This window comes from Saccostrea echinata, unplaced genomic scaffold (assembly GCF_033153115.1).
Source record: "Saccostrea echinata isolate AGI-Se365-2 ecotype Australia unplaced genomic scaffold, CSIRO_AGI_Sech_v1 ptg000001l, whole genome shotgun sequence".
NCBI lineage: Eukaryota > Metazoa > Mollusca > Bivalvia > Ostreida > Ostreidae > Saccostrea > Saccostrea echinata.
In genome coordinates, this window is record NW_026889750.1 from 17,198,356 (window position 1) to 17,217,733 (window position 19,378).

General features: G+C 33.9%; 1 protein-coding gene across 1 annotated transcript in view; it reads right to left on the reverse strand.

Moving 5' to 3' along the window:
* The window catches only part of LOC133186142 (phosphatidylinositol 4-phosphate 3-kinase C2 domain-containing subunit alpha-like), a 37,926-nt gene extending 29,609 nt beyond the window's left edge, over positions 1–8,317 (reverse strand). Inside the window, exons 1-5 of the mRNA XM_061321417.1 lie at positions 8,208–8,317; positions 7,257–7,802; positions 6,338–7,154; positions 5,026–5,099; positions 257–405 (exon numbers count right to left, since the gene is read on the reverse strand). Coding sequence (XP_061177401.1) covers positions 257–405; positions 5,026–5,099; positions 6,338–7,154; positions 7,257–7,802; positions 8,208–8,314 — 1,693 coding nt within the window. The 5' untranslated portion in view covers positions 8,315–8,317. The remainder of the gene's footprint in view (positions 1–256; positions 406–5,025; positions 5,100–6,337; positions 7,155–7,256; positions 7,803–8,207) is intronic.
* Between the last annotated feature and the right edge of the window lie 11,061 nt (positions 8,318–19,378).

Sequence of the window (19,378 nt, forward strand, 5' to 3'; positions counted from 1 at the left end):
ACAAAATGGCTTAAACCTAAACTTCCAATCATAGAAAACAGACTAGATAAGGTTTGTGATATCTACTGTTTTTCCTATGTTTATACATGAAATAAACAGCATACATTGCTGTTTGTCAAAGCATGTCATTGCCCAACGAAAGACTTAAGTTTTGATAAAATTGTTATTGAAATGATAATCATTGGCTTAACAAAAAATGACCTAATGAAGATAATCATCTTTGTTTTGAAATAGCCAACTTTCTTCATGTTCTTACCATCACATGTAAAAATGACAGGATCCACTGAGTAATCAGAATGGATGGTAATCTTGACCGACATGGAGGGCTGATGTTTCTCACAAAACGCACTGACAACATAGCCTCTGTTCACAGTGGTGTCCTTGGAACTAAATTTTGACTTTAATCTGAAAATAAAATTTCCTATCATTTGAAAGAATGTGACAAATACTGACAATAAATAAAAGAGGTTTTAAACAATTATATCTGGCAGCAAAACAGTTTACACACAATCTGGCCATAAGTAATGTAGGAACTTCCATTGGTTCTCTAATAGAAATTATGAACCAAACAGGAACTATTTTCTTTCAATTACCTTGATCTACCTCAAATGACAAAGTCATGACTAACTTTGTCAAGCAATCTCTGTGTCAACTTGACCTTTCAATGCTTCTCCATTATGGAAGTACATGTAATGCACTAGATATAATTGCACAGACAAACAGACTACACTGTAGGTGATATATATACAGTTGAACTTCAGTATCTCGAACAAGGATATCTCAAATACCATGGAAATGTCGAAGTCATTTTGAAGTCCCATCTGCTTATTCCTTAAAGACCCAATTTTTTTACCGTACGGTTACCTGAGGAGGGGGAGTGGTCTTGGTAGTACTGGTGTTATTTACCTGGAGAGCCCCAATACTCAAGATGTCAGAAATTCCTATACACGCTGCATTACACAGGAAGTCTGGCTTTTGGTAATCAATATCAACATTACGCATTTTGTGCATAATTTTGAGTGAAATTCATTAAAATAAATTATGTACTGAAATATAAAATTTGTAGACTTAGCGTTTTCGTCGATATCTTTTGAAGAAGAAAAAAAATTTAAAAAGACATATCGTAAAATTAAAAAAAAAAAAACGGATGAAAACTACAAAGCAAACATATCAATATTTTAATCGTCAATAAAAGAAATTATTATAAAATATTAAGTGTGAAAATTGAAATAAAAAGATTCCACTTATTGTGTGGACATTTACCACAATCGGAATATTATTTACTTTTCTTGCGAACAATGGTGTACAAATATTCGCCATTTCCGAGGGCTTTGTTCTTATGCCCTGTTTACAGATTTGGATATAAAAAGAATCTTTCGTAATTCATAGCGTTAGATACAAACTACTTTATCTATATTAGAATAAATATCTTTTCTTATTTAATCCATTGCATTTTGTTGCTATAATTTTCAAATAGTGGGGGAGGGGTCGATTGTTTCCAATTACGGCGAATTAATTGAGTTTCTGTGTACCAAAGTGCAAGGTCGACAAGGGCATTACATACATGTACATTCTTAAAATCAAGGCACAGGTTGAATATGGGACTCAGAAGAATTATCGGTCTGTGCTACTACAAAAACCTCTCTCTCCGAATCTCATTTATTGAAGGAAGAAAGAGTTTGAATATCCCTAATTTTTCTTCGAAAGTACAGTTATATTGGACGTCATATCGCTAACAAGTACAGAACAGCAGTGGAGATTGAATAAAAAAAATCACCAAGTCATCATTTAATTATCTAATCTCAATTATTTTTTAAAAATAAAATTATCAACCAAGATAACAGCGACATGATTTTTTTTAAATCAGAGTGTATACAAAGCGAACTTTCATGCGGTACATGAAAGCATTTGACACTTGACCAGGTAATTGTTTTAAAAACATGCAAACTCAGATTATCAGGTAGCCAACATAGCTGGCTCGTCAATCAAATCAGAAGCTATTGTTTTTTTAATGATTGACAGGCGGTATACTATTGATCTTGAATTAGGTAGATTTTGGGGGTGTTAACATAAAATTGGGTGTTTAAGTATTTTACCCTAGATATCTTGAATCCTTGGTTATCTTGAAGCATTTTCTTGGTCCCTTTGAGTTCGAGATAACAAGGTTTGACTGTTTATTTTTTCAAACTTTGTTTACGGGAAGTATAAAAACTTCTGCATGTTTTCTTTGCTTTGGCTTATATTTTATAATACAAATTGGACATGTGAAACTTTGAACACTTGTTTTCAAAAAAAAAAAAATCTTCTCTAGAAATTTTAAAATGTGAATTATTTTTTTAATCTTCAACCAAATTTAATGGAACATATAAGTTAGTTGAATCTACATCCTTTAATTTTGCTTGTATATGCCAATCTGACAAAATTTGGCTTGTGCTTTTTTAAAAAGAAGACTTGCAACATTTCTTATATATTAGTAGGGACGTAACATAATTCCATTTTCTCTTTATTTGAATGACAATGTTCTTTGTTATTCTTATAGACTTAATAATTCTCAAAGAAATATCAGTTTTCCTGCTTGCCATATCTTTGAGAGTATCGAAGGTTGCGTTCACTGCATGATTGATATGTAACAGTAAATTTAAGTGTTGAAAATAACTGGTAATTGAGAAATTAAGCAAAACTCATTTGTATTGACTCTTAAGCAAGTAAATCTGCTTCTTTCTTGCAATTTGGCAACTTTTCAAGATTTTTCCACGTGCAAGTACAACAACATTTAGAAATTAATTTATTAATTTAACATATCCATTATGCAGCAAGGAAATATTTGATTAAATGGTTATTATATAAACTTGCAAACTTTCGAGAAAATTAACTTGAGAAGGTTATTTTTCAACAGAAACCGTTTACTTTTCATACTATTGTGTGCATAATTTGAACTAGAGGTAATGTTTTTAATATTTTATAAAGGAACCTTGAACTTGCCAAAAATACCTTGGTTAACATGAAAAATGACATATCATCTGGTCATAAGTAATCTTTTATTAAAATATGGATATCCAATGGTTCTGTATTAGAAAATTCTACACCTATCCTGAATTTTACACTGTTTATACCAGTGACCTTGAATTTGCTACAATGAACTTGGGTCAAGGTTATGACACACCCTCAGGTCGTAAACAATCTTTGTACCAAGAATGAGTTTCCAGTGATTCTCCATTACAAAGTTATAGTCTGGACCTGTCAGTGACCCTGAACTTGTCTGAAAGACTTTAGGTCATGGTCATGACACACCCTCAGGTCATAAACAATTTTTGTACCAAGAATGAGCTTCCAATGATTCTCTATTACAAAGTTATCGCCTGACAAGAATTTTATACTTTTTTCTGTCAGTGAACTTGAACTTGCCAGAATGAACTTATTAAGGTCATGACATGTCCACATGTCAAAAACATTTTTTGTACTAAGTATGAGCTTCCAATAATTCTCGCTTTCAATGTTAAAGCACATACAAGAATTCTATACTTTTTCTGTCAGTGACCTTGAACTTACCAGAATGACCAAGGGTGAAGGTTAAGACACTCACTATAGCCATAACCAATCTCTGTACCAAGTAGGAGGTTCTAATGATTCTCCATTACAAAGTTATAGCCGGGAAAAGAATTTTACACTTTTCTGTCGGTGACCTTAAACTTGCCAGAATGACCTTAGGTAAAGGTCAAGACACTCCCTCTAGCCATGAACAATTCTGTACCAAGTATGAGCTTCCAATGATTCTTTATAACAAAGTTAAAGCCCGGACAAGATTGCACAGAGAGACGGACAAGGTGATTCCTATATACCCTCCAAACTTCCTTTGGTGGGATATAACAAACCTGATTCTATATAATATCAAAATTCTTCCATATTAATTCTGTTGTCTTGCAGTCTAATGGTGACAAATATTTTTGAAACATGACCCACTCAACATGGTCAAGCGGCCCCATCCTAACCCTAAGGCTTTAAACAATTTTCAATCTATACTATATAACTGTGGAAATTTCACATTTCCGACCTCTGGGATTCTTTAGATTTTTAAATAATGCCACTTTTTCCCCATGTTTTTACCAATCATTGCACAGTTGGAAAAAAACCTGGAAATACTCATATTTCCCAGGACAGTGGAAAATACTGGTAATTCCAGAGAATTACTGGTAGTTACTGGGAAATTTCATCATCTTCTTTTGGATGTTTGCATAGCTATCCATCTAAATAAACTTGAATCATTTTCATAAAGGATGCTTTGTGCCAAGTTTGGTTGAAAATGATCCAGTTGTAGTAGAGAATATAGGTAATAAGCTGAAAAATGTGAAAAGTTGATAAAATGACAAGAGAGATGTGGACAGTGGAAAAACATGATCAAAAAACCTCACTTGAGCTGAAGTGCAATTTTGGCAGAGGTGAGAAGATAATGTTTATTTCAGGATATCAGAGCATCAGACAATACTATTAGATTTAGTCTAGGCCTGCAGCATTGATTATTAATTATCTTTGTGCAAATTTTACATAATCCTTGAAATGATGTGACAGCTTTTATAGACACATCTGGAAATGGGCCTTAATGACTATCATGTTTCATTTAATTATTCCCAATTCATGATAAAATAACTATCAAAATCAATTTGGGTAGAAAAAACAGTCAAAAGAACTGAAAGTCCTTGTTTTTTTTTACCATCCCTTAAACATGCTCGAGCATCGTTGAGATTAAATGCTGCTATGATGCTCTTTTTTTAAAGCATAAATTTTTTAAATTAAACAACTTTTAAGCATATATAAATTTTTCCAACAATTAATAAACATCAACTCTTTGTAGTACTTGTAATACTAGATTTTTCCATATATCTGTAAAATTTAAGTGTTTTACATTTTTAGTCGTAGAATTTGTTGATGACATCAGAAGAGCTTTTTGAGCATCCAGCATTTGTTGTAATCCTCATGGCATAATAGATATCTTGTAAGATATATCAAATATTATATTTTGTTACTCACTTGGACACCATCTGGCTAAATGACTCAGACTCTTCATCAACAAACACTCGTTTATGTAGTTTCTCATATGGCCCCTAAAATTTAAAACAAAAAGATGTGAAACATAATTGTCATTAAAGTATATATGGCTTTATTTGTCATGTGTGTTGTGCAAATATGAGCAAACTAAACATGCTAAAGCTGTCCTAATAGGCCTAAGAGAATTAACCTGAAAAGAACATTCCAAATAATGCACAGAAAAATTGCAAGAACTCAACAAATAGAACTATTTCCTGTGATCTTCAACATGTTCAAATGACCTTAATTTGGGGCCATGGCATGTACATTCTCTAGTCACAGCTTCTTTTGTGTTTAAATGTGCTCATTTGCAAGATAAAGTTAACACCTAAGACTTGACCTTAAGCTAATGATATTGGGCACAAAAACTCATCCTTGATCATAACATACGCATTTACATTTTCTCATTTAAAACTATGCACCAGAAATAAATCTTTTATACCATATCATCTTCATCTAGAGTCATGGTCATAACAAACCTAACATTGCCATTTTTATTCAATATACTTAAAAAATAATACAGGGACCAACCTGAATTTTCCGCGTCTGATCTCAGACACTCATGAATTTTGAATTAATTCTATTTTACTAGGAAGTATTAAACATCAATTTCTTCTAACTGAATGCATCAAACAGAACAAAACAAAACGATAAACATGCAGTTGTACAAAAAATTTGATGAGACTTTCATCCATGAAACCCATCAAGCTGAATGTACCAAGGGTAAATACTTTTAAGTAGACTGAAGATTTATCAAGTTGACTGGGGAAGGAAACGTTGGAAATTACTTAGAGCTAGTTTTGTCCCAACTGGACAGTGTATTTTTTTCTAGAAATACCAATGATCAGATGATATACAGTGAACTGGCAACAATGTGAAGAGCTCTGAAAATTACCCTGTAAATTAACAGCAATGTACAAAGGAGTACTGTAATCGTACGTTTTTCCATGGGGTTATAATTCCAAGGAATCACATTTTCTGTTCAATCTATGGGAAGAAAATTACGCGGATTTCTTAGATTGCCTCTTAGTCTATATGTCTTAAATGTACTTCAAGTTACACTTGGACAAATTTCCATGGAAAATTTGTAACCAAGTACATATTGTAAATTAATACCACATGGAAAAAAAGTACTTCTACATTGACCAGACAGGCAGTCACACCAATATGAACACTCTTTATACCTCTGAAGTATGGGTGCCACAAAAAGCTAGGCAAAATATTTATAATCAAAAAGAAGAAACAAACATATCACCTCATGAGTTGATGCTGCTCTTGGCAGTATTGATGGTGGACGTTCCGGGATGTCGGGCTTGGTTTCTTCTACAGGTGCCACAAAACTAGATCTCAAAAACTGTTCCAGTGCATCAGTACTAGACAATGTATCACTGCGGTCAGGTCTATACACACTTTCCTGTGAATTTTCCAAATCTTTAGCTTCTTCTGGAATAGTGGGGTACAGTCCTGACTGGGGTCTTTCCAACTCAGAAAAATCCACATTACTTTCAGTACTTTTTGACACATCATTTTCCCCTGAGATAGAGTTTCTCCGATAAATAATAGACTCCCTACGTGTTCTGGAATAGAGAGGATCAAATAAATCCAATGACATGTATTCCTTCTCCTCTGGTTCTTCAAATTCTATTAAATCACTTGAAGTCCTGGAACGAGACTGATTCTCTTCCACAAAATCTCTCTGTGGTACGAAATCGTCTCCAAAAATATCGGATTCCTCCTCTTCAGTATCCTCTTCTTTACGAAAACGTAAATCATCAAAGTCACTGCTACTAGAGACCTGTGACAGAGATGGAAACAAAGTTGGTGAAGCTGCTGGCATAATAAAATTTGGATTATATCCCCAGGCATTGTAAGTTGGACGTGGACTCTGGTATGTCCAGTTTGACCTAAATGTAGACTGATAACCAGAAAACTGGCTCTTTGACTGGATCCCTGTACTCATCCCTTGCCATGATGGTTCCAATTTATTCACAGAATTTTGATGATTATCTCCAGACAGATATGACACATTCCATCCATAGTTAACACCAGAAGTCCCTGTCTGTGTTTTAGGGGGGTTCAAATAATTAACACTTGAGGACCCAGTTTGTGTTTTAGGAGGGTTCAAATAATTAGCATTTGATGACCCAGTTTGTGTTCTAGGGGGGTTCATATTGTAACAAGAATTTAACTGTGCCACATTATTTACATTTTGTTCCCTTCGAATTTCATTAAACACATGGCTATAGTCTGGGTATGCTGACTTTTGAGTGCTAGTTGACATTTCCTCTGCTGAAGAACTAAGAGGTTTTTGAGAACCTAAATTTGAACTTGAGACTGAAAAATCTAGTCCTTCAAGATCCATGCTATAAGTGGAAGTCTTCACTTTACCATCCATGTTACGTTGAAGAGTATTCTCAGGTGAAAGAGTTATCAATGGAGAGCTGTTACCTGTATCCTTAGAAGAAGTTTTAAGCCTCGTAGGTAAATGCCTTTGCGACTGTGTAGCACTTTTTCTACTGATGTTTTGAGCACTGCTTGATGCACTTGAAGGTGTATTGTTCAGAACAAAATTATCTTTGAATGGATTGGTTTGGTTCAAGCATGGAGAGACACTTCTCTGTCCCCATGGTGATTGCTGTTGGTCAGGTCCAGGGATATTCCATCCTATTCCTGGTGGAGCTAACGAATGGTGGGGAAAAAAGTTTCCATGGTCACTGGACCTAAAACATAAATCATGCATACTAACATCAAGACATTAATTGTCATGACATTAAGATCATAAGAGATACTTTTAGCTTAATTTTACCATGATCTAAGAATTTCAAAGCACTTGTTACCTTTCAAACAAATACAGAAAAATTAATCCAAACACTTAAAAAAAAAATATTTTTCAAAACTAATTCACAATTCATGTTCAAACCCACAGTTTTATAACATATTAAGTGCTCATTCTAGACATGAACTGACAAAACACTTGGCAGATGAAAATTATGTACACATTACACACTTCCTGGTAAATCTACATGTAAAGGTTTCATACATTCATCCACCTGATTTGTCACTTTTTTTCATTCTTCCTCTGGGAGGAAAGAATACATTTTTGTGTTTATTTAATTGTAGATTACCTCTGATGATTTGATTGATGAGGGGCCCCAATGCCTCCTCCCTGCCTGGCTGGGACCTGCTGGGGGTACCCAATGTTATTCTGCCCAGGGGGTGGATTAAACTGCATTCTGGTAAGCTGTAAACACAGTGTCCTATAATTTTTTTTTTACAAGAATTATATAATATATGTATATAATTATAATTTATATATATACAAAAACATATATTTTACTGAAAGAGTACAGCATTTTTTTTTAAACAATATTGAAATGCAACCTTTCACAGTTTGAAGTCCATCTTTGAATTAAAGTGTGTGACATGTGTGCATGGTGTGTGTGTTATTGTCTTTTTTTATATAACCCAGTAAACAAAGCAGGATATATCGTGTATTTGAATTACCACACTCTATTATAAGCACTAGATAAATCATAGTTCACATTGAAACATGATCAGGAAGATATAAGTATTTAATTTTCTGACTCTTCATAAATTACACAATTAAGATAATAAAATGAATGTTGTTTATGCTGTAATAAACTTCTACATTTGAATTATACTCAAATTTAAAGTAAACAAATGCAATCTCAATTTAACTTACCAGAGGGAGTATTACATGGGTCGATTGACTATAGCCATGAAGATGTTTTACAACTTATAATTGATAATAAAATGAATTTACTGAAAACACATTAACCTATGTGAAAAATTGATTAGTTGCAGTTAAAATTTCTGAACATACTAAGCAATATGGGCCCATGGCAAGGATGCTAATCAGTCATTTTACTCCTAAATTATTCCATTATTATGGCTCATTCAATTCAGCCATGTCTTTCTTTCATATTAGTGTAAAATTAAGGGGCCCAAGGGCCTGACCACACTGTCAGAGAAAACCCTTGTTGTTCTACTGTAGGTCTGCAAATGAAACTTTACTGTGGCTTTGCCCTACAACCTAGCCCTAGCATCATAATGAGAACAAACATGAATTTTCAATGCATGATGATGCACAGATAATAATAATCTCAATATTTGACCTTGACCTCTAATAAATGGACCCTAAAAGCCATATATTCCTTCCTTTAGAATCCAGGACTCGACATTAACTTTTTTCCCTACTTGTCCATTCGGACAAGTGACCAAGACATTTACTTGTCCGAACTACAACTTCACTTGTCCGAAAATTGTTCAATAAAGATACAATGCTGTCAACTTGAAAACTAAAATAAAGTTCATTACATGTGATTGATTCGTAATGTTATTGATAAATACAAGATTGATTGATTGTATATTGTTTTACGTCCCAATCGAGAATTTTTCACTCATATAGAGACGTCACCATATACCGGTGAAGGGCTTCAAATTTTTACCTTTACTCGGCACTCAGGGCCATTGAGCAGTGAGGGATCTTTATCGTGCCAACGCCTGCCGTGACACGGGGCCACGGTTTTTAAGGTCTCATCCGAAAGACCCGCAACTTTCACTTCAAAGTGTTGAGCGCATGGCGAAGGAACAGTTGCTACCTATTTTTTATCGACTTAGGTCTGTCGCGGCCGAGATTTGAACTCACGACATCCCGATCATGAAGCGAGCGCTCTACCGACTGAGCTACCGTGAACGGTGATAAATACAAGAAACACATAAAAACAAAATTTTATCTAGACTTTCTATCCTGACAACATAAATGTTTAATGAAACTGTTAACATTAAACAGAATCTAAACTTCATAACTCGACGTAACTTTCATGCCTTTGCAGTAGTCTGCAATTAGTGAACTTCGATCCCGATCGACTGTGAATTTAATTACATAGCTATCCATATCGGGATCGAAGTTCGTATTTTATGTACTGCTTCCGTCTTTGCCGATGAACTTTCAACAGTCGTTCTTTTTATTATTTGAAGACTTCTTTACATTAAAATGCACTTGTCCAATCGGACAAGTGCCCAGCAATATTCACTTGTCCGTAATTTTTTTCACTGGTACTGGACAAGCGGACAAGCATTAATGTCGAGCCCTGGAATCATTTTTCACCTACATCACATGAAGTATGCAGATTACAAAATATCATTATCAAAGTTAATGCATCAAAATGATTTTAGATTTCCCTGACAATTCTCCATCTATAAACTACACATTAAGTTTGCAAGTTACAAAATGTCTATGGCATTGCATCATAATATAAATCATCTTTAGATTTGACCTTGACTTTGACAAAGTGACCAAAAAAACTATTGGTTTTCCTCTGACCATTCCCCATCCATGTAATAATAATGAAATTTATTTGATAAAAATAAATAAATTTCATTTCATTTTAAATTTAACAAGGGCATCACAAAGTGGAACATCCCCTCGCAAAAAGCATAATTATCTATAAATCAAGGCAGTATTCGAAATCGATCCTGATGCAAATTACATCACTTCCGTTTCGCACAAGGACAAACTAACTAACTCACACACACAAGCACGTTACTATATCCCCTCCAACTCTGTTGCGAGGGGATAATTTATTAAATACACTTATCAACTCATAATATTGTCTCAGTAGTTTTAGAGACGAGGGAAAAAACAAACTTGTAATATAAAACATACATGTAATGTGCAGACAAGAAGACGACATATAAGGCATAATTTGTAATTGCTTGGACTTTGATTTGCTTTCAGAATTAGAGGAGTAACTACACTGTAGTAGTAGGTGTTCCTGATTTCTGTTTACGTGCTGCATACGTTTACAGCTCCAAGTAAGAAAATAGTCACGATTTTGAAGAACAAATTCATCATAACAAACCTTTCTGAGCTTGAATGTACCTTCCACCTCAAATTTATTTCAAGTGAAGGAAAATTCAACACATTTTCTCAAAAAATTTCTCTCATTTCAAATTCATCTGCCATGTTAACATTCGGATCTCTCTGAATAATTCAAATAATGTAACATATTGATTTGAATCATTTCCTTCTGTTTATTTTGCTACATTTCCAACAGATGGAATGAGTTCTGTCATTAAACTGGGTATGTAGGACAATGTCATTTTTAACAATAGACCTTTTCTCTGAGCACTCCGTTAATGTGAAATAGAAGGGTACAAGACCTATTCTGTCCTCCTTTTAGCTGCACACTTGTGCATGTTGTGTAAATAGCGAGCACAGCAAGCTCTAACGACTGGGTGAAGAGAAAATTCGGACATTGCACATTGATCCAAATAAATTTTTTCCGCAGTTACCTGGAGACCCACAATGCAACATGAGTGCATCTCGCTGCTCACTTCGTTCTCACTGTAACAACACTAAAAATTCAAAAAAATAAACCTTCTTGATTTAACGGATGTTGCATACAGATAGTAGATTAAATTAACGTTCTTTGTTAAAATTTTGCATTTTTCAAACTTCGTTTATGGAAATGCAGCTAACATACAACATCATGTGACATCACACTCTAGACATTCCAAACGTCTAGTGCGGTTTGAAGAGGTGGATCTTAGTATATAATATTAAATGAATTTATGTACAACTGTGCTTGCCCCAATGGTCGCACTGTGAACATATATTACACTTAAGATTACATTATTTTGTAAAATATGGTAAAGGTCTCACTACAGGAACTTGTTGTTTTGCGTGTTATTATATTTTGGGGAAATTTTGGGTGCTAATATTCACCTGCATTGTGACATTGCAAAGCTGAAACCCATTCACCCACCCACAATAAACTTAGTACAAACTAAGGTTAGAAGACAGTGAGATTACAAGTAACAGGGACCTTTATAAAATTTAACTTAGTTATAATAGGCGCCTGTTACTGTACACAATGTAAAATTCAATATATTATACCTCATATATGTTTGTATGTTGTCAGAAAGTTGGTAAAAGTATTTGCATTATTTGTCTATATGCAATATTGTAACATACATTAAGGTGAATAAGGCGTCAAAAGCAAGTAATTACCACTAGTGTTTTTATCCACAACGTTGTCAGTAAATAAATCAAAAGAAGTTTCTTTTTTCACATGTTCTGATGTTTTCAGTTTTGTTATCACTTTCTTCTCATCCCACTTCCGCTCTTTTGACACTTCAAGTGTCGTAATACGACAAAGAAACATCGAGGAAAAGAATTATGCTAATATTCAAATATTCAAAGTACCACAATTTCAAATACATGATAATGGTGGTTCAAATTATCATCGTTTAACGCTGTTAATGAATCGTGAAAGAAAACTGTTGTCGTAAAATGTTCAATGGCGGCAATGCCAATGGCGCGAAAATTTAAAATGAACCAGTGTTATTTTATGCTCGATTCGGGCATATAATTTTTGATTTGTCTGTTAATCTGTATGTCTACAAAAGCTTTGACCTTGTCATTACTTTTGAATGGTAAGTGCTTGGGCTTTCATATTTCACTTATGCATGAATGTGACAAGACCTTTCCTTAAAGGTACCATTATTTTTTGACCTCATGACATTGACCTTGGAGTATGACCTACTTTTTGAAAAACTTTAACCTTGGCTATATTTTCTGATGGTTGGTACACTGACAGGCACAGTCTAAAGCCAGCCCCTACTATTTCACTATGTTGTATCACATTAAATGAAATATTTTGAGATAACGAACAGTATTCAAGCTCAAAAGTCCATTAAACATTACAAAATAGGAGCAGAGCAAACACGGACCTCTAAAACATCTGAGGTGGGATCAGGTGCCATGGAGGAGTGAGCATACCCTGCCGCCCGGCCACACCCACCGTGTGCTTGTCATGATCGGGAATAACGGAAAAATCCGTCGACAATTCAGTGTGTAAATAATGGCCAAGCAATTAGTATGAAAAACATCAGTCAGCATTTGACTCAATGATAAATTGTATTTGCTGACAAGGTCATTGTACATGTATCGACCATAGAACTTACAAAATGATGAATCTAAACGAGACTGTTGATATTCTTGTTTCATCAACTTGTTTGTCATTAATTATGTTCCCCAAACGAAGTTTGGGAACATATTGTTTTTACTCTGTTTCTTATTATTATTATTATTAAGTCTTCCGTTCACAACGGAAGACTTATAGTGATTGTATTGTTTCTTTTTATTATTATTATTATTATTAAGGTCTTCCGACTTCCTTCGGAAGACCTTATTGCTTTCCGTCTGTTTTCTATTATTATTATTATTATTATTCTTTTTTTCATAGTTATGGCGATATCTCAGCTGTGAGTGAGCAGATTTCAGAGATTTTTTCGCGGAAGATGCATCATGTAAATATCTCCAGATGTGTTTTTCATTTTTTCAAAAATCACTTCCGTTCGCGATTTTTGGGGAAATTTGTATTTTTTAAATGGCATTTTGTCCAGAATTTTTCTCGACAACGGCTAAAGAAATGAAATTGAAACTCAATGAATAAATAGAACATCAAATTCCAATATGGGGAACGACCTTTATTTTTTCGTCGTCGGCACTTCCGGTCGCAAACGGAAGTGAATTCAAAAAATCCAATTTTTCAACTTTTTTGTTTTTCAATATTTTTCTTTAGGATTTACAGGGTTTATAGAGTGTTTTACAAGAATTCTAAATATGTATTCAATATTTTGATGCGTGCATTTATTGCAAAGATATGACTGATCCAAACTTTGTCCCACTGTCTGGGGTTCGAATCCTGCTGGAGGTAGTTAATTTTTTTTTCTTTGTTTTTCTCTTTTTTTCAGTTGCTAATGACTTCTCTCTCTTTAAAAACATGTATGGTAGTTTTTGCTGATTTTTAAAAGCTTTTTTGTCAGAGATTCTGTAGAAAACCTTTCGACATATACTGAATATCTTTGCATCTATGATATGTCCTTCTAAAACTATTTTAAGATTTCATTCTTGTCCCCAAAGCTTGACCCATTCAAAAGTTGTCACCCCTTTTGCAATAAAACCTTGTTATCGCTACTCCTCCCAAACCGTAAAACGTAGAGATTCCAAGCCTTCAGCAGTGTCTTCGACTCATTTAATACTCTCTTCATTCTATCATTGCAAAAGCATTCTTTGGTCCCTTGTATGAGTTACTGCCCCTGAAAGTTTATGCTGCTTACATTTAATGAACCTTTTTTAAAACGGTGTATCCTAGAGACATGGGACCAACTGCATCGGCATGTTTGACTTTGACCTTGAAATAAAGGTCAAGGTCTAAGTCATTTAAAAACATAAGAAATTCCTTATATATGTGTGAAATATAGCAATTCACCAAATGACCTTGAACTTTGACCTTGACCTTTGGCCTTGACATTGGGTCAAATGAAAAGTAAGGACATGCATCCAGCTCCAGTATCAGGTAAAAACATAGAAAGTAAAGATTTCCTTGTTTTGTTTTGTTTTGGGTTTTTTTTTTTTTTTTGAAATGGCCTTGACCTTTGATCTTGACCTTTGATCTTGACCCAAAGGTCACAATCAGGCTTAAAGATGTGAAAGTAGTTACAATTCTTAGTTTAAAAGAGGCATAAAATAAATAATTCATCCCCCCCCCCTTCTTAAAAAAAATCACATCAACAACAACGTAGAATATTTCTGTAAAATTCAAACCAGACCTCGGATCGACAACATATTTGGTACATTTGTAGTATAGACCTCAGAGAAACTTTCTTGAGAGTTTTACGATGAGTCTTATAAGTTTATAGAAGTCATGAAGTTTCACGGCAAAAACTACAAGTTCTGTTGTGTTTGAAATTAAAGTGCAGGTGAACGAAGAAATGATCTAAACCTTTTATCGGCTATTTCTTCAGATGTCGTTAGTAGCATTCGATTTTCCTGATATGATACGACATTTTAATACCAAGCATTCTCTCTTTCTTTTACATTTGGAATTTATTTGATTTTTATTTAGAATTAATCAGTTTCCAGAAATAGCGATTTTCGGTATATTAAAAACAATTCTCGCTTTCATTGTTGGGTTTCCCTTCTAAAAATGTATGTTGGGAGTTTAATTTGTGCTACACATATTTAATTTAACCCAAAGAAATGCTTATTTAAATGTTTCATATTAATTTCAGGATATTCAGTCAGAAATGTTAAAATCCGAACCCGATCTTTTAAGCTTACAACAAAGCTATTTTCAAAAAATTCAGCATGCTCACAATATCGATGAATCGGGCTACAGTCCATTAATACATTTTCATTAGGGAACAGTGTTAACGTTTTTCTCACGCACACCCATCCCTTGTTATTTTATATACTGCTTGCAAGTTCAGGAACTATTTCCTTTTACGGAACTTCTTTCTTCCCCTACCGATTCTAAAAATACGCTTGTATTTATTCTATAGTCTTAAACAATTAACTTGCTCAATTTTATCGGAATGTGTAGCGCAGTGGTTAGAGCACCTGCCTTTCAAACCAAGGGTTTTGAGTTCGATCCCAGCTGGAGGAGGATTTTTTTTTTTTTTTTTTTTGGATTTTTTTGCTTTTTTATTTTGGCATTTTTCTTTTTTTCGGCCTAAACGACACGAAAACACTTAAAAAGGTGGAAAGGCCTCTAATTGTTCTCTGAACAATTAGTTTACTTGTTATTATTAAGGTCTTTCGATATATATGATAAGATATGAATATGAAACTTGCTGAGGTGATAGAGCATCAAATGTAGATATGTTGATCGACCATTATTTTCCATCGTTCGTACTTCCCGTCGCAAACGGAAGTGAATTAAAAAATGTTAAATTTGTAACTTTTTTGTTTTTCAATATTTTTCTCTGGGATTTACAGGGTTAATCGAGAGTCTTCTAAGAGTTCTAAGTATGTTTTTATCATTTTGATTGATGCATTTGTTGCAAAGATATGTTATACAAACATAGATTACATGATCAGTACGTACTGGTCCCTGCTGACAAAGCAGGTAACAATATTGTCTTTGTTTGTAAGACTCATTATATTAAATGTATTTTAGAGGAACTTGGATTTAATTCTACAAGTGGTAATCCAACTTATACTCATAGTTCCCTTTCTAAGGAAGAACTTCTTCAAAATCATATGTCAGTTTTGAATATTTTTAATATTCCAAACAACCAAAATGAATTCGAATTACCATATTTATATTGGATTCCGAAACTTCATAAAAATCCTTACAAACAAAGATACATAGCGGGTTCCAGTATATGTTCAACCAAGCCTCTATCTTTACTCCTCACTAAGATATTAACAGTGGTGAAGGAGAAACTTCAAGAGTACTGTGCAACAATATATTCGAGAAGTGGTGTAAATCAGATGTGGATACTTAAAATTCCAAGGAACTTTTGGAAAATTTGAAATCACAAGATTTTACCAAAATCAACAGCTTTAAAACTTACGACTTTTCAACTTTATACACAATCATTCCCCACGATAAATTAAAGTCCAGGCTTCTTGATATCATTGACAGCTGCTTTTTCAATAAAAATGGAACTCGTAAATATACTTACCTTGTCATTGGTCATTTGCAAAATTATTTTGTTAAAAAACATTCTGATTGTACACACAAGTACTCTGAAGTTGACATTAAAAAGATGCTTGAGTTTCTGATTGACAATATCTATGTGGTTTTTGGAGACCAGGTCTTCCAACAATCTATTGGAATTCCCATGGGTACCAATTGCGCCCCGTTATTAGCAGACCTTTTTTTGTATTCATATGAAGCAGAATTTGTCCAAAATCTTGTACGTGAAAAGAAGAAAACACTTGCTGTGGTCTTCAACTCGACATTTAGATATATCGACGACGTATTGTCAATTAACAATGGCTATTTCCATTCTTATGTCGATACGATATGTCCTGGTGAACTTGAGATAAAAGATACCACAGAGTCTGACACATCTGTTTCATATTTGTATATTTTACTTGAAAAAGATGTTAATGGTAATCTAACAACCAAGCTTTATGATAAACGTGATGACTTTAACTTTTCAATCGTCAACTTCCCTTACTTATGCAGCAACATACCTTCATCACCTGCATACGAGGTATATATCTCTCAGTTGATTCGATACGCAAGAGCATGCTCTACGTATGTATAATTTCTAAGACGAGGTAAATTATTGACAAATAAGTCGATGAAACAAGAATATCAGCTGTCTCGTTTTAAAGTCATCATTTCGTAATTTCTATGGTCGATACAATGGCCTTGTCAGCAAATACAATTTATCATTGTGTCAAATGCTGACTAACGTTTTTCATACTAATTGTTAGGCCATTATTTACACACTGAATTGTCGACGGATTTTTCCGTGATTTCCCGATCATGACAAGGAGCACACGGCAGGTGTGACCGGTCGGCAGGGGATGCTCACTCCTCCATGGCACCTGATCCCACCTCTGATGTTTGGAGGTCCGTGTTTGCTCTGCTCCTATTTTGTATTGTTTAATGGACTTTTGAGCTTGAATACTGTTCGTTATCTCCATATCTTTCATATGACCGATCCAAACTTTCTCGTATTGTTGCGGGTTCGAATCCTGCTGGGGCGGGAGATTGTTTCTCTCTTTTTTCAGTTGTAAATGATATTTTTCTCTGTGAAGACATGTATGATAGTTTTTGCTTATTTTTTAAAGCTTTTTTAACAGAGATTCTACAGAAATCCTTTAATAATCATGATCTATGTTGAAAGACTGTGTTACATAAACGCGAACAAAAAATACCTTCAATAAAGTATTAAATGAAGTGAGGTAGCACAGCGATCTGGAGAAAAGTTCGGTCGGAAGACCACTTGTTGCCCTAGCAACAAGAAACGCATCTAGTTATTATTATTATTCCTCCCAAATTTTGTGAGCTCGATTACTCAGAGATGGTTGGATAGATTTTCACAATTTTTCACATGATAGTAGGCTGATATATGAAGTTTATATAAAATTCCGTTTTTTGAAAAATTCACTTCCGGTCCGAAGTTACGGCCGAATTTCCAATTTTTAAATGGACTTTTGTCCGGAATTTTTCTCGGAAACGGTTTGAGGTAAAGATGTGAAATTTACAGGAGTATTAGATCATGACATTCTCTTTGTTTCGAAGTTGTTTTCGTGTGTTTCCGGTACTTCCTGTCCGAACCGGAAGTGAACTTGTGTTTGGTCAATTTTCAACTTTTTTGTTTTTTAATATTTTTTCAAGATATTATTATGTATAACAGATGTTATTCTACAAATACTAAATATATAATTTGTTTTAAAATTGGATTGCGCATTTTCTAGATTTTAGGTACCGTCATTTTCCCCATTTACCTAGTGTGTATACAATGGGCAAAGAAAGATAACTCTGACTTGTAAGTGAGAATAGAACTTTCGAGATAAAGGCGGAAATAGTATCGATGACATCAGAGACATATACACTCTCCATATCAAAAATATTTAGACGTTCCATATGCACTCTTCTAAATGTAAGAGTACGTTGGTTACCGCTTCCAGTGCATGTATAGTTTAAAGTTGCCAGTGTATAAGTCTGTATTGACAGTTAATTGATTTACACATGAATATATCTAAAAAAAAATTAATATATATGCTAGGTAGCTAATTCAAGTAAATATATTATAAGCACTGAATATACATTTATAGTGATGTACAGGCATGCAATTTTATCTATCTCGTATAGTAAGTTCAGAATACGATAGTTATAAGCCTTCTATAATGTAGACGATTTATTATTCTCTATGATTTGAATGCGAAATTATCCCGATTTCCGAGTTTTATTTTCGATATTAAAAAATATTACATACACTCAAAAAGGAATTGAGCGATAGAAAATTGTAATACAGTACTGTTTTAAAGCCTTTATAAATAAATTGATATCTGCCACTTAAAAGAAAGAAAATCAATCTATAGATTAGATTTGGTTATTACATGTATATTTGATAAAAAGTTAAATTATTTATGACACATGATCTATACTCTATATACCCAAGGAATTATAAAAGATGTGAAAAGACGATTCTTGGATTCTTGTGAAATACTCAAAGAGTTAAAAAAAATATGTGAAAACGCGATTCTGTGTGAAATAATAGTACGCTATATGTTTCTTTTGAAAAAAAAACCATGATAAAAAAATTGCACAGGTCTCTTGATATGTGGGATAAGTATACCTGAATGAACACAATATATAATTATGTACATGCAACTGACGTCCGTACTTTTCCTTATAATTCATAAAACATAAAACTATCTAATTCCTTTGAAGCCCCCCCCCCCCCCTCGTCTTGATTAATATTTGGAGACGTTCGTGCAGCTAGGCATTTGAAT